Below are 23,550 nucleotides of genomic sequence, written 5' to 3'. Positions count from 1 at the left end.
CCACCACCAACAACCACCACCTCCAACCGCTACCACCAACCACCACCACCAACCACCACCAACAACCACCACCACCAACAACCACCACCAACAACCACCACCAACCACCACCACCAACCACCACCAACAACCACCACCACCAACAACCACCACCAACAACCACCACCAACAACCACCACCACCAACAACCACCACCTCCAACCGCTACCACCAACCACCACCACCAACCACCACCACCACCACCACCACCAACCACCACCACCAACCACCACCACCACCACCACCAACCACCACCACCCCCAACCACCACCAACCACCACCAACCTCCCTACACCAAAAATACAATCACATTCCACAGGCTCCGTAACTCCCCTATCAAAACAAAAAATATTTTTCCCAGAACCTGACTTTCCTCAATGAAGTTCGTCCTGGGAACTGAAGCTCCCCACTTCGACTCCCACGAGAATATCAGTCATGTATTTTCATGCCGTGTCGACCCCACACGGTGTAAGTCATATTTATTTTATATTATGTAACAATAAAACTACATTAATAAAAATTATTACTATTCTTATTATTGAAGGTGAAGAAAATACACTATACATGAAGAAAATACACTATTCATGTATAAAATGTATTATTAGCCTACATTTTCCAGATGTACGTGTCATTCTTGATCAAGGTGGTGTTGATGTTGTGAAGATGATTGATTAATGAAGATTAGGCTACCCAGAAGGTGGCATGGGCATGAATAGCCCCGTAGGTGAACAAAGATTGTAAGCACATGCGTATGATTGTATTTCACGCACCCCCAGGGAATCCCCAGGGACTCCCCAGGGAATCCCCAGGGACTCCCCAAGGACTCTCCCAAGGAATACCGCACCTTGTGACGATCAAATGTCCCTGTGTCTGGGAGAAGTGCGGGCCGGGCACCGCAGGAACACTATGCCGCAACCTGAACACCACAAACTGTGTGCTTATACGAATTAACACATTTCATTGATCCATTACAAAACACACACACACCTTGCGGTGATTATAAGTATTAACTAATTTGTCCCTGATACTAAGTGGTGATAAATATTAGATTTACTCACTGATGCATAACCTTAATGGGATTACAAAAAGTTCCAAGTAGCACGGGCTATGGTGAGCCCGTAGTGGACTTACCTGGCACAGGAGCGGGGCTGTAACTTGACAGGCAGAGTTCACGCGGGTCATGTATAGTACACATACTATACATTACCATGATCTGGGATCAGAAGATACCTCACCAACCATACAGGATCACTTGAACCCCCAGGATACATTAGTTTAAGCATATCATGGCTTAGTGGTTTAAGGCTTGTGCTTGAGAATACTCAGGTGTCAACCTTCGCATCCTTCTCCATCACTCCTACTGATTTCCTAACACTATGAGGTAATACAGGTAATACACAGTACACGGTTATACACACTACACAGTAATATACAGTACACAGTAATACACACTACACAGTGCACGGTAAGACACTATAAGTGCTCCAGCCACGTACAAAGGGATGGTTCAGTAATCAGAGCTCTCACTCTCACTATCTGAATTAAAGACAAACTTGCCAGGAGGCCGCGGGCAGCGCACCAGAGAGAGAGAAGATTAAGCCACCCAAAAGGTGGCTTGGGCATGAATAGCCCATAAGTGGTGGCCGTTTTTAGCCATTTCCAGTATCAATAGATGATACTGGAGATCTGTGGAGGTGCGACTGCACCCTGCGTGACGGGAGATGTCTCCCGTAGCGCACCAGAGGCCCAGAGATCACCTCTCATCTTCTACACCTTACCGAAATCTATTTCATTTTCTAATAATCAGATTAACGCAGTTTTTTGTTTAAATCTCTATGGGATGGACCTGGCGTGCCTGGTCTTATCAGCTACACGCTACCTACTTTATGGCTACCTTGCGTTAGTTCCGAGGATCAACGTTCCCGTGGCCCGGTCCCTGGGGGAGGTATCCTGGTTGGACTCATGTGATTCCTAAATCGCATAAGGAATCACACGAGACAAGCCCATGACATCACCATAACAAGAAAAATGTTGAACAAAAATACCTGTATAATAGACAAAACCCAAGATGCAAGAAGATTACAAATTCTTAAAGCAATTCACATAAGAATAGAACAACCTACCATGAACACCCAAATCACGGAACTATTTACTCTGCCCACCATGAGAGTAAGGACAAGACCAGAACATAACGAACATAACCTTTATTCTTCTATTCTTATGTGCTTCGTCCCCCATTTAACCTCTATGTATCCCCCTTGTTTTTACCTTTATCACCTGACCCGGTACGGGTATAAATCAACGAGTCCTGTAATTTCATTTCACTTGATAATGAACCATCGAGGTTCGAAACGTTGTGCAAATTGTATAAATAAGTGTAATACATTCTATAGTAATTCACTTTTATCTTCACATTGAAATAACGAAATGAGTTTTGGAGAACTCCTCTTTCAGCTAAGCCTTGATGCTAGGAAAATAGTTAGAGGGATAGAAGCCCTAAACCAGAAGATAGTAAATACTGAATATGCGGTCATATTCAATGAGACATATATATATATATATATATATATATATATATATATATATATATATATATATATATATATATATATATATTACCAGAAGATATATATATATATATATATATTACCAGAAGATATATATATATATATATATATATATATATATATATATATATATATATATATATATATATATATATTACAATTGCAGCCTTATTAACAAAGCACCTTGATTTAAATATTGTTCATTAGGGAAATATCCCCTTTGAGGCAAATACACACACGTGTGTATTTATATATATATATTTTTTTCCCCCCACATGTATGGAAATACAATTTCAAGAATGACAACCGAGTATAATTTTACATTCCGTATTTCGAGGGGAAAAATATTTTAATAAAATGACCATCAGTGGACGAAGGCTTCAGAAGTAATGATGAATTAACAGGAATTTTTTTTAATAAATAATTCATATGCGAAATGTTGAATACTTTCGGGTTTTTGTTGTACTGTCAGTATTACGAGTCCCTCCCCCACCTGTCAGCATTACTAAGCCCTTCCCCCCACCTGTCAACATTACCAACCCCCCCCCCACCTGTCAGCACCACCAACCCCCCCACCTGTCAGCACCACCAACCCCCCCACCTGTCACCACCACCAACCCCCCCACCTGTCAGCACCACCAACCCCCCCACCTGTCAGCACCACCAACCCCCCCACCTGTCAGCACCACCAACCCCCCCACCTGTCAGCACCACCAACCCCCCCCACCTGTCAGCACCACCAACCCCCCCACCTGTCAGTACCACCAACTCCCCCATCTGTCAGCACCCCCCCCCCCCCCACCTGTCAGCACAACCAACCTGGCGCTGGGATATGAGGACAAGGATCTGGGACAGAACAAGGTGTAATAGGAGGATAAGAAGCTGGGATATGAGGACGGAACACATGATCAGTCCCCAACCCCTTGCACCTTCAGGGGATCGAACGCCGACCCTGCCAGAAGCAACACTGATACATATAGAGTTCTCAAACAAAAAGTCCTTATTTTACCTTTGTTTTAAAGTGCCTGATACAAAATTATTTCTATGATGTACAACCGTCGGTATTGAACTGGGGCCCGCAAGGCAGGGGACACCAGCTGAGGCAACACACACATACCTGCTGTAATTCGTCTCTTTGTACAACTCCTGCTGAATAATTTTAATTGGTAATTAAGCAGAATTAAAGTGTGCAATATATCTGCAGTGTTGGATTACTGCGGGTCTGGGCGAGGTGTTGGAGCTGGCTCCCTCTGACCCTTGTGCTCTCTCTCTCTCTCACTCTCTCTCTCTCTCTCTCTCTCTCTCTCTCTCTCTCTCTCTCTCTCTCTCTCTCTCTCTCTCTCTCTCTCTCTCTCTCTCTCTCTCCTCTCCTCTCTGTCTGAGATAAAAGAATTACTGCGATTACCAGTGATAAGAGTCTGGCAGTGTGACAGCCGAGATATTGGAGCACCAGAAACACTGAGTTTATAATGGTGTTTTAATTAACCCGCCCGGCAACACAGCCCCACAACACCGCCCCACAACACCGCCCCACAACTGTTCCAGACTCTTGGGTGTTGAGTACAACTCAAACCTTTAACTAAAGCTTCCCTCAGAGGCCCTAAAGCTCCCCTCAGAGGCCCTAAAGCTCCCCTCAGAGGCCTTAAAGCTTCCCTCAGAGGCCCGCATACCTCACACCAGAAGGTAAGTTCAAGACCGCCTTACATTATCACTTAAGCACAATGACTCCAAAGTTCAAGTTATGACCACCTCCTAAACCTTTCAAATATACGATCGCTTCCCCTTCAACATTATTAGTCAATAAAGTCAACAATACCAAATTAACGCCTTTCCTTCACATTTCTCGAGAAAGTAGTTATGGTTACAATAATTATATATTTGGTGGAGGAGAAAACTCATGTGTTCAGGGGGGATGTTCATGGTTTTCATTAGATACCTTATATTCTCTTCTACGGGACCATGGGTCCCCCACAGCTGTCTCTCTCTCCGTCCCCAGAGAACGGAGGAAGGGGGAGAGAGAGAGAGAGAGAGAGAGAGAGAGAGAGAGAGAGAGAGAGAGAGAGAGAGAGAGAGAGAGAGAGAGAGAGAGAGAGAGAGAGAGAGAGAGAGAGAGAATCATAATGAAGTATAATAAGGTGTACACACACACACACACACACACACACACACACACACACACACACACACACACACACACACACACACACACACACACACAGACCCTTAGCTTCCACCAATGAAACAGTCACAGCTGCTCATCAGCCATTAACTCTCCCTATCACTCTTTCTCTCGCCTAATTTGTTACATATAAATATTTCTTATTCAGTTTCACCAAAAGTGTTAAATCAGTGATGCTATAACGATTCTCTTCTATATTGCTCATGCTCATCCCATCTCGAGAAGGAAGTTGACAAATTTACTTTCCAACACTTAATTTTTATCTTATAATGTCCCGGCGTGTATCGCTAACGTTCCTCTTAGCATCCTCAGAGGCAGAGGGGGAAGTGTGCACAAACAGATCAATAAATAAGTTTGTGTAATTAATTATATTTGGAGTGTGTGATGAGAAGCGAGATGGTTATCCTGTCAAGGTGGAAGCTGTGGAGAAGGAATATGAGCTCTACACATATGATGGAGCCAGACAAGATGGGTACGACAGCATCTTAAATGTGTAATAAAATACGACAAAAAAAATAGATGTAAGGAAATACTATTACCTGGTACAGGTAGTCGACAGGTGGAACGTAGTGAAGGTGTGGAAGCCACCTCCATCCATAAATTAAAAGATCTGATACGACAAAGAATTCGGACAAAGTTAAGAAAATACGGAACAGGGAAGGAACTTGAAGGCGGGCTTAAAGCGAGAAGCCTCACTGAGTTAGACAAGTATTGTTAGGAAAGCCCTCACTGCTCCTCCTCATGTGCCTACTTCTCCTACCATCTTCCTCCTCCTCCTCATGTCTCCCCCCCGCCCCCCCCCCTCCTCGCCAACACTGCCACGCTCTCACACTATTGTGGCGCTCCTAATATTTTTAGCCTCTCGGCTCGCCTCCTTTCCTGGCCAGATTTACAGGTATTTTTATTTGCCTCATTCAGTTCTCCATTGTTCAATGTATGACTGAAAACATGTCTATGCACACACACACACACACACATGAGGAAGCTTTTAGGGCGCTTTACACTGCCTACGTGAGACCCGTCTTAGAGTATGCCGCGCCATCATGGAGCCCCCACCTGAAGAAACACATAAAGAAACTGGAGAAGGTTCAGAGGTTTGCGACGAGGCTTGTCCCAGAGCTACGAGGGATGGGATATGAAGAGCGGCTGAAGGAACTGAACCTTACGACACTAGAGAAAAGAAGGGAGAGAGGAGATATGATAGGGACATATAAAATACTCAGGGGAATTGACAAAGTGGAAATAGATCAAATGTTCACACGTAATAATAACAGAACGAGGGGACATGGGTGGAAACTGGAAACTCAGATGAGTCACAGAGATGTTAGGAAGTTTTCTTTTAGCGTGAGAGTAGTAGAAAAATGGAATGCACTTGGGGAACAGGTTGTGGAAGCAAATACTATTCATACTTTTAAAACTAGGTATGATAGGGAAATGGGACAGGAGTCATTGCTGTAAACAACCGATAGCTAGAAAGGCGGGATCCAAGAGTCAATGCTCGATCCTGCAAGCACATATAGGTGAGTACATATAGGTGAGTACACACACACACACACACACACACACACACACACACACACACACACACACACACACACACACACACACACACAGTCATATAAGAAGAAAAATGTCGGTGAACGGCCAAGTGACAAGACTAAGGAAGACAGAGGGGGCATATACTGAAAGTGACAAGGAAATCTGCGAGGCACTGAATGCCAGTTTCCATGGAGTGTTCACTACCGAGCCTGAGCAGCTCCCATTGTTGGAAGGGGTTACCCTAGATGAAAGACTATCAGATATAGAGGTGACAGCAGAGGAGGTAATGAAACAGTTGACAACTCTAGATGCAACTAAAGCAGTTGGACCAGACAAAGTATCACCGTGGATACTAAAAGAAGCAGCACAGGCCCTCAGCGTGCCTCTGGCAATGATCTTTAATGAGTCACTTATGTCAGGAGAATTGCCCAGTTGCTGGAAGAAGGCAAATGTCGTGCCGATCTTCAAGAAAGGAGATAGGGAGGAGGCACTTAACTACAGACCTGTATCACTGACAAGCATCCCCTGTAAAATACTGGAAAGAATAATTAGGCTGCGACTGGTTGCACACCTGGAGAACATTAGGTTTGCGAACAAACATCAACATGGGTTCTGGACAGGGAAATCGTGCCTAACAAACCTTCTGGAATTCTATGATAAAATAACGAGGATAAGACAGGACAGAGATGGTTGGGCAGACTGCATATTTCTGGACTGCCAAAAAGCCTTTGATACAGTACCGCACATGAGACTGCTGTTCAAGCTCGAGAGGCAGGCGGGGGTGGGGGGAAAGGTCCTAGAATGGATAAGGAACTACCTAACAGGAAGGAGCCAAAGAGTTACGGTAAGGGGCGAGAAGTCGGACTGGCGAACAGTAACAAGTGGAGTACCACAAGGATCGGTGCTGGGACCAATTCTATTTCTTGTATATGTTAACGACATGTTTACAGGCGTAGAGTCCTACATGTCGATGTTTGCGGATGATGCAAAGTTGATGAGAAGAGTTGTGACAGATGAGGATTGCAGGATCCTCCAAGAGGACCTGAACAGATTGCAGAGATGGTCAGAGAAATGGCTACTAGAATTCAACACGAGCAAATGTAAAGTTATGGAAATGGGACTAGGAGATAGGAGACCAAAGGGACAGTACACAATGAAGGGGAACAGCCTACCTGTAACGACGCGTGAAAGAGACCTGGGGGTGGACGTAACACCTAATCTATCTCCTGAGGCACATATTAATAGGATAACGACAGCAGCGTACTCTACACTGGCAAAAGTTAGAACATCATTCAGAAACCTAAGTAAGGAGGCATTTAGGGCGCTTTACACTGCCTACGTAAGGCCAGTCTTAGAGTATGCCGCCTCATCATGGAGTCCCCATCTGAAGAAGCATATAATGAAACTGGAAAAGGTTCAGAGGTTTGCAACGAGACTCGTCCCAGAGCTACGAGGGATGGGGTATGAAGAGCGCCTGAGGGAACTGTGCCTTACGACACTAGAAAGAAGAAGGGAGAGGGGGGACATGATAGGAACGTATAAGATACTCAGAGGAATTGACAGAGTGGACATAGACGAAATGTTCACACGGAATAGTAACAGAACGAGAGGACATGGATGGAAGCTTGAAACTCAGATGAGTCACAGAGATGTTAGGAAGTTTTCTTTTAGCGTGAGAGTAGTGGGGAAATGGAATGCACTTCAGGAACAGGTTGTGGAAGCAAATACTATTCATAATTTTAAAACCAGGTATGATAGGGAAATAGGACAGGAGTCATTGCTGTAAACAACCGATGCTCGAAAGGCGGGATCCAAGAGTCAATGCTCGATCCTGCAGACACAACTAGGTGAGTACAACTAGGTGAGTACACACACACACACACACACACACACACACACACACACACACACACACACACACACACACACACACACACACACACACACACACTACACACACACACACACACCACACACACACACACACACACACACACACACACACACACACACACACACACACACACACACTACACACACACACACACCACACACACACACACACACACACACACACACACACACACACACACACACACACACACCACACACACACACACACACACACACACACACACACACACACACACACACCACACACACACACACACACACACACACACACACACACACACACACACACACACACTACACACACACACACACTACACACACACACACACACACACCACACACACACACACACACACACACACACACACACACACATACACACTACACACACACACACACACACACACACACACACACACACACACACAAACACACACACACACACACACACACACACACACACACACACACACACACACACACACACACACACACACACACACACTACACACACACACACACACACCACACACACACACACACACACATACACACTACACACACACACACACACACCATCAATGACTCAAAATCTATGAAGTGTGTGTGTGGCAACCTGCTCGTTCCTTGTAAACTAATCACCATTCAGAAGCCTGCCCAGACTAATTGGCTCTCGCCTGTTCAATAGCTGAAAAGCAATTCAAGCTCTTTGCGTCGCCTTTAGATCAATGTGGTGTTGATGGTTGGTAAATGTCATGGTGACTAACTGGGGGCGTGGTGAATTGTCCTCAGCGGTGCGGGGACACAGGGTGACATTGGTGGCAACTGAGGTAGTGGCGTTAGAGGTGACAGTGGCACCCGGTAAGAGGTAATAATAGACCTTACAACCATTAACTAATGGAACAGTTACGGTAAAGACCCAAGAGAGACCCAATCACGTATTTTATTATAGTTATTAAAACTATATATCGTTAGGTTAGACTGGACTAGCCTATGATAGTTCACATTTGATTAGGGTTTATTTCGTGAGGATAAGGAAAGTTAGATTAAGTTTTGTTGAGATAAGTAGAGGAGAAGGCGAGGCTCTGGTGTATTAGGTCACAATGCCCTGAGTTTCCCAGCGGCAAAGTCTTCCTGTCCCGAGCGTTCAGTCCTGAACACACTGCCTCTTTACCAGTCCTGAGCGTTCCTGATCCCATTCTCTTAATGGAAATCGGTGTTAAGCCCTTCGGCAAGCTTTCACTTGCAGCGGGCAATGGAGGGCAGGCCGCGGGAATACTAAAGCAGGGGTGAAAGGTCGCAGAACACCTTTTCTCTTGCTGTGCCGCTGAAAGATACAGCTGTAGGGGAGCCTTCCTTAAACTCCCAGGCTGATAACAGAGATATGCGTAGAATAATAAACCCCACATTGAGTTAGGAAAACAGTATTGGTCAAATATATTGATATTGTTCTTAAAAGATTCCACCATTTTGCACCCGCAAGATAACGTAAGCTTTTAAGGGTTGACAGATGTTAATCTTCTTGTTTGAGGAGCTGTTCACTTGAGACAGTTAAGCAAGTCCCAGCTGTGTCTGGGTACAAGTGACAGGATGAACAACCCAGCGGGTTTCCTTCCTATTGGGGAGTGTTGTACATGCTGCTATGGCGGTGTGTCCACTCACAGGATGAGTGGCGCTGCCCAATACTGTCACTATGGCGGTGTGTCCACTCACAGGATGAGTGGCGCTGCCCAATACTGTCACTATGGCGGTGTGTCCACTCACAGGATGAGTGGCGCTGCCCAATACTGTCACTATGGCGGTGTGTCCACTCACAGGATGAGTGGCGCTGCCCAATACTGTCACTATGGCGGTGTGTCCACTCACAGGATGAGTGGCGCTGCCCAATACTGTCACTATGGCGGTGTGTCCACTCACAGGATGAGTGGCGCTGCCCAATACTGTCACTATGGCGGTGTGTCCACTCACAGGATGAGTGGCGCTGCCCAATACTGTCACTATGGCGGTGTGTCCACTCACAGGATGAGTGGCGCTGCCCAATACTGTCACTATGGCGGTGTGTCCACTCACAGGATGAGTGGCGCTGCCCAATACTGTCACTATGGCGGTGTGTCCACTCACAGGTTGAGTGGCGCTGCCCAATACTGTCACTATGGTGGTGTGTCCACTCACAGGATGAGTGGCGCTGCCCAATACTGTCACTATGGCGGTGTGTCCACTCACAGGATGAGTGGCGCTGCCCAATACTGTCACTATGGCGGTGTGTCCAGTCACAGGATGAGTGGCGCTGCCCAATACTGTCACTATGGCGGTGTGTCCAGTCACAGGATGAGTGGCGCTGCCCAATACTGTCACTATGGCGGTGTGTCCAGTCACAGGATGAGTGGCGCTGCCCAATAAACTCGCCCCTCGGGGCAAAAATTAAAATTTAATTTAGAGGGAGAACTGATCGTGGTTACCTGGTAGTGTACGGTGTGGTACCAGAGCCCCGCCTCACAGAACACGCCACCTGCGTACCTAACTTAAGATATTCTTAAAACATAACACATGAAGCAAGAAATATATTTTATTTATGATTGCTACACCTGTATAGAGTACCGTGCAGGCCACTGTTCTCCCCAGGACAGTGTACCGTCCCGGCGGTATACAACAGTAGCCATTTGTAATAATATATTGAACCAAAATAATGATCAAGTTATAAACTAATTAACAATGTTGCCAGGACCGCGTGGCTGCCATAGGCCTCTCTGGAACACAGAGTTGCCATAACATCCAGAGACTTTCTGAGTCTTAGTTGAATACTCTATCCGGATAGAGTTCAATGGAGGGGGGGAACGGCTCTAGTTTTTCTGCCATCTTACGTTAAAGGATCCAGACTACACCATGGAAAGCTATTTTCATTTTTTGGGGCGACCGCGATCTCTGTATATGTGTTGAGTATATTTTTTTGGAGCTTCTGCAGTGTATTTTGACAGTAAGGAAGCCATCAACGTTAGCTAAGGGAAGATATTTTGACAGAGAGGAAGTAAGGAGAATTTCACTTATAATAAGGTGAGAGTTTTTGAGCACTAAGAGTTCCTTTTGTGTTTCTCCAAATGTAACCCTCAGCGTCTTTGTTTCTTTATCGTGTCTCTTTCTTGTTTTTTACTCTTTTCTTTCCCCTTTCTTAATTTCTCTTCATTCTCTTATCTTTTTGTCCTTCATTCTTCCTTTTCATTATCCTGTTTTTTTTCCCTCTTCCTGTATATCCGTTTCCCTTTTCTATACCCTTCTTTCTTGCTCTCTTGATCCTCAATTCTCTTCTTCATTCTCCATTTCTCCTTCCTTCTCTCCTTTCCCCTGATCTTAATTTCCCGCCACAGTCTCTCTCTCGCTGCTGGCGCTGGTGTAACAAGGAAGCTGCTGACAGCCACCAGGGCCCCAAGTTCACCAGTGTGGGTGGGCGGGCTCACGAAGGGGGCCCTCGTGGTGGTGGTGGCCCTCATGGAGCCCATTTTGTGTCCTGGTGAATCCCCCCCAGACGTCATACAGGGACTCTCCGGTCATCTCATGAATTCCGTGATGGGAGGCAAAACGACTGCGAATGTTACGCTCCAGGAACCCCAGAGAAATCTGGCGGGCTTATGCCCGTCATCTTCCCGCCCCACACACCACACATCATTTGATATTAGGGAGGAACGCCTCTGCAGACCCGTTGCCTGATGTTTTAGCATGTTGCTTGGGCTAAGGTGGGATCAAGAGCACCAGCCTCCTGCCTCTCTGTGGCGAAAAACATTGGTTCGTGATACAGTTTTTAAACGTGATAAGTTTCGTTTAATGATCGTGTTACAAGATTTAAGGTAGAGCTTAGAGACGCTTCAGGCTGTCGTTTGGGAAGGACTGAGCAGAGATAAACACACAATGTGATGTTGTTTACCCGTAGTGGCTGATGGGATCTACTGTAAGGGGGTAGAAATAGCCTAAGCTACTCTATCCCTTTGAGATGTATTTTTTTTCTATGTCTCAATAAACATACTTGAACTTGATCTACTGTAGATCATATCATACCTATTGTAGATTGTAGATTCAAGTTCAAGTTTGTTTATTGAGAAGAAAAAATATACGTCTCAAAGGGATAGAGTAGCTTAGGGTATTTCTACCCCCCCCCCCTTCCCCGGAGGTGGTGGAGCCGCTCTCAATATCATCCACCAACTTGGCACACTAGCCTGTGTACACCCACAGCTCGGTCCTATATACGCCCACAGCTCGGTCCTATATACGCCCACAGCTCGGTCCTATATACACCCACAGCTCGGTCCTATATACGCCCACAGCTCGGTCCTATATACACCCACAGCTCGGTCCTATATACGCCCACAGCTCGGTCCTATATACGCCCACAGCTCGGTCCTATATACACCCACAGCTCGGTCCTATATACACCCACAGCTCGGTCCTATATACGCCCACAGCTCGGTCCTATATACGCCCACAGCTCGATCCTATATACACTCACAGCTCGGTCCTATATACGCCCACAGCTCGGTCCTATATACGCCCACAGCTCGGTCCTATATACACCCACAGCTCGGTCCTATATACGCCCACAGCTCGGTCCTATATACGCCCACAGCTCGGTCCTATATACACCCACAGCTCGGTCCTATATACACCCACAGCTCGGTCCTATATACGCCCACAGCTCGGTCCTATATACGCCCACAGCTCGGTCCTATATACACCCACAGCTCGGTCCTATATACGCCCACAGCTCGGTCCTATATACGCCCACAGCTCGGTCCTATATACACCCACAGCTCGGTCCTATATACACCCACAGCTCGGTCCTATATACACCCACAGCTTGGTCCTGTATTCACTCACACCAAGGCCGTTATATAATACGACCTTGGTGTGACCTGTATACAGGACCAGTACGACACATTTGCCTCCTCACATATTTGGAGGATGAAAGTTAGTGTGTGAAACAGAGAGAGAATAAGTGAGAAAAGTGTGGAGGGTGAAGAGGACGATACTGATGAATACAAAATGTAGGATTTGATAAATCTGTGAAAATTTTCAGATATATAGCAAATATGAGGATAGTATTCAGAATATTTTGGATAAAATATTAGTGTATTTAAATTCGCAAAGATAATTTTTTATAAATAAAGTTAGGTAAAAATAATGGACTTGTGCAAGAAATACCCATCAGCAGAGTGTTACAGTATTTAAGACACGAGGACACATGACCAAGTATCTAACATCAGTGACCTCTGAAGCTCGTCGTTACTCGCTCCTGCACAATGACAGCCCCATTCAAAGCTGGAGAAATTGTTGACCTGGAGAGCGTGCAGAGATCCTTTACTGCTAGAATCCCTTCAGTAAAACATCTAAATTACTGGGACCGACTAAAGAGCCTAAATCTGTACTCCCTTGAGCGCAGGCGTAAAAGATACATAATAATTTACACGTGGAAAATAGTAGAGGGGCTGGTCCCAAACCTGCACACAGAAATAACATCACATGAGACCAGAAGGCATGGCAGGATGTGCAGAATACCCCTGTTGAAGAGCAGAGGTGCAATAGGTACTCTGAGAGAGAACTCTATCAACATCAGAGGCCCGAGACTGTTCAACACGCTTCCACTACACATAAGGGGCATAACTGGCAGAGAGGGAGCCGGTCGGCCGAGCGGACAGCACGCTGGACTTGTGATCCTGTGGTCCCGGGTTCGATCCCGGGCGCCGGCGAGAAACAATGAGCAGAGTTTCTTTCACCCTATGCCCCTGTTTCCTAGCAGTAAAATAGGTACCTGGGTGTTAGTCAACTGTCACGGGCTGCTTCCTGGGGGTGGAGGCCTGGTCGAGGACCGGGCCGCGGGGGCACTAAAGCCCCGAAACCCCCCCCTCAAGGTAAGGTGCTCTCCGCCTCTCTGCCTTCCCTCCTGCCTTCATATTTCGTATGGCTTCATTTGCAGTTAAATCTCTTAGTTTTTAATCTCCCTACTTAGAGATTCTCAGCCCAGGAAAATGTTTCGTAAGCCTCTGAGCTGTGTTTCATGAGAGAGAGAGAGAGAGAGAGAGAGAGAGAGAGAGAGAGAGAGAGAGAGAGAGAGAGAGAGAGAGAGAGAGAAAGAGGGGGGGGGGGGGGGTGTGCTTGAGGATGGCGTAGCCCAGTGCGCGTCATGGTGTGTACTTACCTAATAGCGCCTCTCCAGATCGGAAGTGTACGGGTGTCGAGCAGCACTCCTGGTGTCAGCTCACGACTGGGACAACTTCAAGCGGCGAAATTACATTACATAGAGCATTTGTGTTTGAGCACAGCACCGAAAAGCTTTAATCTCTCCCACTTCCTAGTACAATTAGGTGAGTACACGGGCGAGGAAAGACATGAATTCCTGTTCTCTCTCTCTCCACCTTTCCTCCAGTTCTCCATTTCAAGTTTACAATAAAACTTTTTCTTGACGACACCTAATTAGGCCGAGAGAAAATAAATGAAAACTCACAATAGAGCATTTCCTATGATGCAAAAAGGGTCTGAATACCAGACAATCGGAGGTATACCAGTGTGTCTGACCGCCTACCATCCAGGTTAGCACAGGTTAGGCTAGGTTAGGCTAGGCTAGGCTTGGGTAGGGTAGAGTAGGCTAGGCTGCGGGTAGAGTAGGCTGGGGTAGAGTAGGCTAGGGTAGAGTAGGCTAGGGTAGAGTAAGCTAGGGTAGAGTAGGCTAGCTAAGGGTAGAGTAGGCTAGGGTAGAGTAGGTTAGCTAGGGGTAGAGTAGGCTAGCTAGGGGTAGAGTAGGCTAGGCTTGAGTAGAGTAGGCTAGGGTAGAGTAGTCTAAATCAGTTTAAGCTACGTTAGGTCACATCAGGTTAGGCCAAGTTAGGACAGTGTTACCATGTGTTCACAGATACGAGCTACAGGTATAGCTGATCAAGGCTTCAAAGTTGTCCCATAACTATAAGGACAAGATTCATTATCGCTCTCCCGCTCTCCTTACTGTGACAAACGGAAACACAGTTAAGAGTCTCACCAGTAAAGAACACTTTACTGTGGACCTGGAGGTGAAGAATAGAGCTCTCAGGGGCTCACAGTCCCTGAGAGCTCCATGAGAGCTCTCACGGAGCTCCCTTCCCTTCCCTCCTCACAGCAACCATTCCTTTATTTAAACTTATTGTACATTCATTTTATCTGTAAGTTATTAATGTTTTGGGTTCCTTGTTTAGGAATATTTATTGTTCATACTTAATAGAACCAGGCACTGTGGACGTGGCCGGTGTCTGTGGCTCACCAGCCATCCAATCACATTTTAAGTTGTGTTTATTTCCCCCTTCGATGAAACATTTTAAACTAATCTATATAAGTGAATGTTTGTCTATCCAGAGTGGAAGGCTTGACGCTTAGGGATAGCCTCGCCTCATCTTGCAGGGGGACTGGCCTGTGGTATGGGACGGACAAAGGCTGGACTGGGTCGCTTTTATTGGTAAATAACACCAACGTAAGAGGAGATAGTAATGATCCACAACACCAGCAAAATGGTTGAAAGATGGCTGATCGAGTCCGAGGAGTTCTTCACATGACAGTGCATTCATTCTTTAACAAGATATCCTCACAGTATACCCAAAATTTGCCAGTGCAGGCTATTAAACACATGGCCCTGTATGACTAACCATCCTGCGAGATGGGGACTTGTATTACCACTGCTGCCTTATTCAATCTTGTGTTGTTAATATCCTCAAAATGCATCCGGAGTCTGCCAGTGCAGACCGCTTATCACATGCCTCTGTATGACTAACCATCCTGTGTGATGGGGATTTCTTAGCATCACCTAGTTAGCTTTTTTTTGACACACTGTACTCCACTTCATATAGTCTAGGGTAGCTGCACTAATGCAGATGTACCTCATATCTTAATAAAAAAAAAAAAATCCCCCTCCCCCCCTCCCACAAGTGGTTGGGCACCATTCCTTTCCACCCGTCCCATCCTAAATCCTTATCCCTTCCCACTGCTATATAGTCGTTTCTCTCTAGCAGGTGAACCTGGTCCGTTCCACCTCACCCTCCCTCCCTCCTCCACTCACACTAATAACCTCTTCTGTTGCTTCCTCCACATAGAGGCACCACTCCTCCCTCCCTCCAGCTCTTCCTTCCCCATCCTTTTACTCTCCCTCCCTCTCCTTCACTCCCTCCCTTTCCTCCTTCACTCACTTCCTCTCTCTCTCTCTCCTTCCCCCATCTTCCTCCCTCCATTGTTCGGTACCCGGGGTGTTTGAGCCCCGGTGTTCTCTCTCTCTCTCTCTCTCTCTCTCTCTCTCTCTCTCTCTCTCTCTCTCTCTCTCTCTCTCCCTCTCTCTCTCTCTCTCTCTCTCTCTCTCTCTCTCTCTCTCTCTCTCTCTCTCTCTCTCTCTCTCTCTCTCTCTCTCTCTCTCTCTCTCAAGACGGAGCTACGCTCTTCAACCACCTTTTCCCTGCTACCTGCTGCTTCTATTAGTTTCCCCGGTACCCTTTAGTTTGGTCCCTTATGTTTCAGCTATTTTCGTCTTCCCGCTCCCTCTCTCTCTTTCCTAATCTTCTTCATCAAAAAAGGAGACTCCGAGTATAACGTTGAGAAGGGGGGGGGGGGGGGGGGAGGTTGAGGCGGGAAAATGGTCGAGTGAAAGATAGGATTCAGTGCCCTCTCGGCCAGCGACTTGGTGAGAGGTAGACCTCAATACCCTCTCAGCCAGCGACTTAGTGAGTGGTAGTACGCGGTACTCCTGGTGTGCCAAAAGTGATTTCCTCCTCCTTCTACTCCCTCCTTCTACTCTAACACCTCCTCCTCCTTCTACTCTAACACCTCCTTACCCTGGTGCCTCCTTCCCCCCCCCCCCCTCCCTGCCACCCCCACCTCCATCACGTGAAGCTCCTCCTGCGCCTCCGGGCCCCGCGGGGTACAAGCATTGATCATTTCACCATTGTTCTCGTGGGAGTTCTTCCTTGCTAAGTATATATACTTTTATCGCCGAGTGTTGTGGAAGCTTTTAGTGCAACATGCGGCTGTTGAATACACGCTGTCCTTCCATTGCAGCTCTATTTTTACTGAGGTCCGGCGTGTTTACTTGGGAGTATGTTATGATCGCCGGGTTGTTGCGCGCGTGTGTGTGTGTGTGTGTGTGTGTGTGTGTGTGTGTGTGTGTGTGTGTGTGTGTGTGTGTGTGTGTGTGTGTGTGTGTGTGTGTGTGTGTGTACTCACCTATATGTACTCACCTATATGTGCTTGCAGGATCGAGCATTGACTCTTGGATCCCGCCTTTCTAGCTATCGGTTGTTTACAGCAATGACTCCTGTCCCATTTCCCTATCATACCTAGTTTTAAAAGTATGAATAGTATTTGCTTCCACAACCTGTTCCCCAAGTGCATTCCATTTTTCTACTACTCTCACGCTAAAAGAAAACTTCCTAACATCTCTGTGACTCATCTGAGTTTCCAGTTTCCACCCATGTCCCCTCGTTCTGTTATTATTACGTGTGAACATTTCATCTATTTCCACTTTGTCAATTCCCCTGAGTATTTTATATGTCCCTATCATATCTCCTCTCTCCCTTCTTTTCTCTAGTGTCGTAAGGTTCAGTTCCTTCAGCCGCTCTTCATATCCCATCCCTCGTAGCTCTGGGACAAGCCTCGTCGCAAACCTCTGAACCTTCTCCAGTTTCTTTATGTGTTTCTTCAGGTGGGGGCTCCATGATGGCGCGGCATACTCTAAGACGGGTCTCACGTAGGCAGTGTAAAGCGCCCTAAAAGCTTCCTCATTTAGGTTTCTGAATGAAGTTCTAATTTTCGCCAGTGTAGAGTACGCTGCTGTCGTTATCCTATTTATATGTGCCTCAGGAGTTAGATTAGGTGTCACATCCACTCCCAGGTCTCTTTCTCGAATCGTTACAGGTAGGCTGTTCCCCTTCATTGTGTACTGTCCCTTTGGTCTCCTGTCACCTGATCCCATTTCCATAACTTTACATTTACTGGTGTTAAACTCCAGTAGCCATTTCCCTGACCATCTCTGCAGCCTGTTTAAGTCCTCTTGGAGGATCCTACAATCCTCGTCTGTCACAACTCTTCTCATTAATTTTGCGTCATCTGCAAACATTGACATGTATGATTCCACTCCTGTAAACATATCATTTACGTAAATTAGAAAGAGGATTGGTCCCAGCACCGATCCTTGAGGTACTCCACTTGTTACTGTTCGCCAGTCCGACTTTTCGCCCCTTACCATTACCCTCTGGCTCCTTCCTGTTAGGTAGTTCTTCACCCATACTAGGGCCTTTCCGCTTACTCCTGCCTGCCTCTCAAGTTTGTATAGCAGTCTCATGTGCGGTACCGTATCAAAGGCCTTTTGGCAGTCAAGAAATATGCAGTCTGCCCAGCCTTCTCTGTCCTGCCTTATCCTTGTTACTTTATCATAGAATTCTAAAAGGTTTGTTAGGCATGATTTCCCTGTCCAGAACCCATGTTGGTGCTTGTTTACAAACCCAATGCTCTCCAGGTGCTCAACAAGTCTTAGCCTAATTATTCTTTCAAGAATTTTGCAGGGGATGCTTGTCAGTGATACGGGTCTGTAGTTAAGTGCCTCCTCCCTATCACCCTTTTTGAAAATCGGTACGACATGTGTGTGTGTGCGTGTGTGTGTGTACTCACCTATTTGTACTCACCTATTTGTGCTTGCGGGGGTTGAGCTCTGGCTCTTTGGTCCCGCCTCTCAACTGTCAATCAACTGGTGTACAGATTCCTCAGCCTACTGGGCTCCATCATATCTACATTTAAAACTGTGTATGGAGTCAGCCTCCACCACATCACTGCCTAATGCATTCCATCCGTTAACTACTCTGACACTGAAAAAGTTCCTTCTAACGTCTCTGTGGCTCATGTGGGTACTCAGTTTCCACCTGTGTCCCCTTGTTCGCGTCCCAACAGTGTTTAATAGCTCATCCTTGTTTACCCGGTCGATTCCTCTCAGGATTTTGTAGGTTGTGATCATGTCTCCCCTTACTCTTCTGTCTTCCAGTGTCGTAAGGTGCATTTCCCGCAGCCTTTCCTCGTAACTCATGCCTCTTAGTTCTGGGACTAGTCTAGTGGAATACCTTTGGACTTTTTCCAGCTTCGTCTTGTGCTTGACTAAGGTACGGGCTCCATGCTGGGGCCGCATACTAATGGATTGGTCTTACATATGTGGTGTACAAGATTCTGAATGATTCCTTGCTTGTGTGTGTGTGTGTGTGTACTCACCTATATGTACTCACCTATATGTGCTTGCAGGATCGAGCATTGGCTCTTGGATCCCGCCTTTCGAGCATCGGTTGTTTACAGCAATGACTCCTGTCCCATTTCCCTATCATACCTGGTTTTAAAATTATGAATAGTATTTGCTTCCACAACCTGTTCCTGAAGTGCATTCCATTTCTCCACTACTCTCACGCTAAAAGAAAACTTCCTTACATCTCTGTGACTCATCTGAGTTTCAAGCTTCCATCCATGTCCTCTCGTTCTGTTACTATTCCGTGTGAACATTTCGTCTATGTCCACTCTGTCAATTCCTCTGAGTATCTTATACGTTCCTATCATGTCCCCCCTCTCCCTTCTTCTTTCTAGTGTCGTAAGGCACAGTTCCCTCAGGCGCTCTTCATACCCCATCCCTCGTAGCTCTGGGACGAGTCTCGTTGCAAACCTCTGAACCTTTTCCAGTTTCATTATATGCTTCTTCAGATGGGGACTCCATGATGAGGCGGCATACTCTAAGACTGGCCTTACGTAGGCAGTGTAAAGCGCCCTAAATGCCTCCTTACTTAGGTTTCTGAATGATGTTCTAACTTTTGCCAGTGTAGAGTACGCTGCTGTCGTTATCCTATTAATATGTGCCTCAGGAGATAGATTAGGTGTTACGTCCACCCCCAGGTCTCTTTCACGCGTCGTTACAGGTAGGCTGTTCCCCTTCATTGTGTACTGTCCCTTTGGTCTCCTATCTCCTAGTCCCATTTCCATAACTTTACATTTGCTCGTGTTGAATTCTAGTAGCCATTTCTCTGACCATCTCTGCAATCTGTTCAGGTCCTCTTGGAGGATCCTGCAATCCTCATCTGTCACAACTCTTCTCATCAACTTTGCATCATCCGCAAACATCGACATGTAGGACTCTACGCCTGTAAACATGTCGTTAACATATACAAGAAATAGAATTGGTCCCAGCACCGATCCTTGTGGTACTCCACTTGTTACTGTTCGCCAGTCCGACTTCTCGCCCCTTACCGTAACTCTTTGGCTCCTTCCTGTTAGGTAGTTCCTTATCCATTCCAGGACCTTTCCCCCCACCCCCGCCTGCCTCTCGAGCTTGAACAGCAGTCTCATGTGCGGTACTGTATCAAAGGCTTTTTGGCAGTCCAGAAATATGCAGTCTGCCCAACCATCTCTGTCCTGTCTTATCCTCGTTATTTTATCATAGAATTCCAGAAGGTTTGTTAGGCACGATTTCCCTGTCCAGAACCCATGTTGATGTTTGTTCACAAACCTAATGTTCTCCAGGTGTGCAACCAGTCGTAGCCTAATTATTCTTTCCAGTATTTTACAGGGGATGCTTGTCAGTGATACAGGTCTGTAGTTAAGTGCCTCCTCCCTATCTCCTTTCTTGAAGATCGGCACGACATTTGCCTTCTTCCAGCAACTGGGCAATTCTCCTGACATAAGTGACTCATTAAAGATCATTGCCAGAGGCACGCTGAGGGCCTGTGCTGCTTCTTTTAGTATCCACGGTGATACTTTGTCTGGTCCAACTGCTTTAGTTGCATCTAGAGTTGTCAACTGTTTCATTACCTCCTCTGCTGTCACCTCTATATCTGATAGTCTTTCATCTAGGGTAACCCCTTCCAACAATGGGAGCTGCTCAGGCTCGGTAGTGAACACTCCATGGAAACTGGCATTCAGTGCCTCGCAGATTTCCTTGTCACTTTCAGTATATGCCCCCTCTGTCTTCCTTAGTCTTGTCACTTGGTCGTTCACCGACATTTTTCTTCTTATATGACTGTGTAGTAACTTAGGTTGTTTTTTCGCTTTGATTGCAATATCGTTCTCATAGTCCCTTTCCGATGTTCGTCTTATGTTAATGTAATCGTTCCTAGCTCTGTTGTATCTGCTTCTGTTGTCCTCTGTTCTTTGTCTTCTGTACTTCCTCCACTCCCGCCTGCTGGCCATTTTTGCTTCCTGACACTGTCTATTAAACATGTGTGTGTGTGTGTGTGTGTGTGTGTGTGTGTGTGTGTGTGTGTGTGTGTGTGTGTGTGTGTGTGTGTGAACTCACCTAGTGGTACTCACTCCGTTGTACTCACCTAGTTGTGCTTGCGGGGGGTTGAGCTCTGGCTCTTTGGTCCCGCCTCTCATCCATCAATCAACTGGTGTACAGGTTCCTGAGCCTACTGGGCTCTATCTCTATCATATCTACATACTCTTGACGCTGAACACAATATTTAGCTTTAGACTCTTGAGTAAATACAAAACATTAGAGAAATCTGAGAGAAAGAGTGAAGATGGTAACTGTGTTAAGGAACTGACGCTCGTAAAACCTCCTGCAGTGATGTCTAGGTGACCATCCACTATACAAACACACTAAAACACATATAAAACACCCTTAGACATATAAAACACACACATAGAACACACACGCACACACAAACACAGACACGAGTCTACCCGACCACACACATATAACTTTCCGGATCTGTTGCTAAGTTCATCAAGTATAAGTGAGACAGTCATCACGCCCACAACCGAAGGTAAAAATGTAAATATTTACCTGTAAATGAGTTCAGAACGTCTGCCCAGTAAAACACTAATGTTTACACGCGGGACGCTGGCCATCGTACAAGCCTAAGAACTATAGAGGGACATCTCAAAGAGTATTTTTTACCTATAACAACTGACAATATTTATTATTGATATGAATAGACATTTCCTGCTATCCTCGGGTGGACCTTAAAGTCGGGGTCCGGTTCACTGGCCTCAAATATTGGCTTATAATCGACGCACATGTTGAACTAGCCGGCGGCAGAGGGGAACGAAGGCCAATATTTGCATGCTGGCAACTCAGGCTCCAAGGTAATAATGATATTACCTGCAGGTATTAGTCAATATTTACCTGTCGGCAACTCAAGGCTGATGACGACCAAAGAGATGGATGTAGACTTGTGGCGCCAGACGACGAGGGAGCCGAGTGAGAGAGACGAGAGTACACACACTCTCACTACTGACATTATGGATATTAGTATACATAGCCAGATATTCTTCAAGTATTTGTCTCCTCATACTTTCAGTTCATCCGTGGTGGATAATCTCACACCTGCCTCAGGTGTAGTGGCTCCTGTGGCCTCTGACCAGACTTCTTGAGGTTATCTTGAGATGATTTCGGGGCTTTTAGTGTCCCCGCGGCCCGGTCCTCGACCAGGCCTCCACCCCCAGGAAGCAGCCCGTGACAGCTGACCAGACTTAGTCACAGACGCTTGCTATCACCTCCGTCACTTCACAAGGCGATGGTTAAGGATTTCAGGGCAGAACTTCCAAGGCAGAACGAGAGATTTGGATGCGATTCGCTATGCCTGATGCTTCTGTTTACCTGCTAGTACATAGATACCTGGGAGTTATGGAAGTGTTGTGGGTTGCGTCATGTAATGAGATCTATGGATAAGCTATAGACCTATAGATTAGGCTTTCTGTCCCTACATCCAAGATCTCCAGTGTCCTTACGGACTCCTGCGAGGTCCAGTGATGGTCCAGCAACACACAACACGGCCCCAGCAACACCCAACACGCCCCCAGCAACAGTCAACACGCCCCCAGCAACAGTCAACACGCCCCCAGCAACAGTCAACACGCCCCCAGCAACAGTCAACACGCCCCCAGCAACAGTCAACACGCCCCCAGCAACAGTCAACACGCCCCTAGCAACAGTCAACACGCCCCCAACAACAGTCAACACGCCCCCAGCAACAGTCAACACGCCCCCAGCAACAGTCAACACGCCCCCAGCAACAGTCAACACGCCCCCAGCAACAGTCAACACGCCCCCAGCAACAGTCAACACGCCCCCAGCAACAGTCAACACGCCCCCAGCAACAGTTTACACGCCCCCAGCAACAGTCAACACGCCCCCAGCAACAGTCAACACGCCTCCCAGCAACACCCAACACGCCCCCAGCAACAGTCAACACGCCCCCAGCAACAGTCAACACGCCTCCCAGCAACACCCAACACGCCCCAGCAACACATAACACGCCCCCAGCAACACACAACACGCCCCCAGTAACACCCAAC

General features: G+C 46.6%; 2 protein-coding genes across 2 annotated transcripts in view; both read left to right on the top strand.

Moving 5' to 3' along the window:
- Nucleotides 1-23,550, top strand: part of LOC123748023 (probable G-protein coupled receptor No9) — a 249,111-nt gene that overhangs the window by 71,469 nt on the left and 154,092 nt on the right. The gene's annotated exons all lie outside the window — the stretch shown is intronic.
- LOC138351846 (uncharacterized) lies at nt 417-23,507 on the top strand. The gene is made up of 3 exons (XM_069303860.1): nt 417-507; nt 5,164-5,278; nt 22,967-23,507. The coding sequence occupies exons 1-3, from the start codon at nt 417-419 to the stop codon at nt 23,505-23,507; spliced, it is 747 nt and encodes a 248-aa protein (XP_069159961.1).

Source organism: Procambarus clarkii, chromosome 5 (genome assembly GCF_040958095.1).
Source record: "Procambarus clarkii isolate CNS0578487 chromosome 5, FALCON_Pclarkii_2.0, whole genome shotgun sequence".
NCBI lineage: Eukaryota > Metazoa > Arthropoda > Malacostraca > Decapoda > Cambaridae > Procambarus > Procambarus clarkii.
The sequence above is the reverse complement of the archived record's forward strand: the minus strand, read 5'-3'. Positions and strand labels throughout refer to the sequence as shown.

Coding starts and splice junctions, on each gene's coding strand:
- LOC138351846 (XM_069303860.1), top strand. CDS start 417: ATGAAGTTCGTCCTGGGAACTGAAGCTCCCCACTTCGACTCCCACGAG. Junction 508..5,163: donor CCGTGTCGACCCCACACGGT/GTAAGTCATATT, acceptor TTATATTTGGAG/TGTGTGATGAGAAGCGAGAT. Junction 5,279..22,966: donor TACGACAGCATCTTAAATGT/GTAATAAAATAC, acceptor CCTACATCCAAG/ATCTCCAGTGTCCTTACGGA.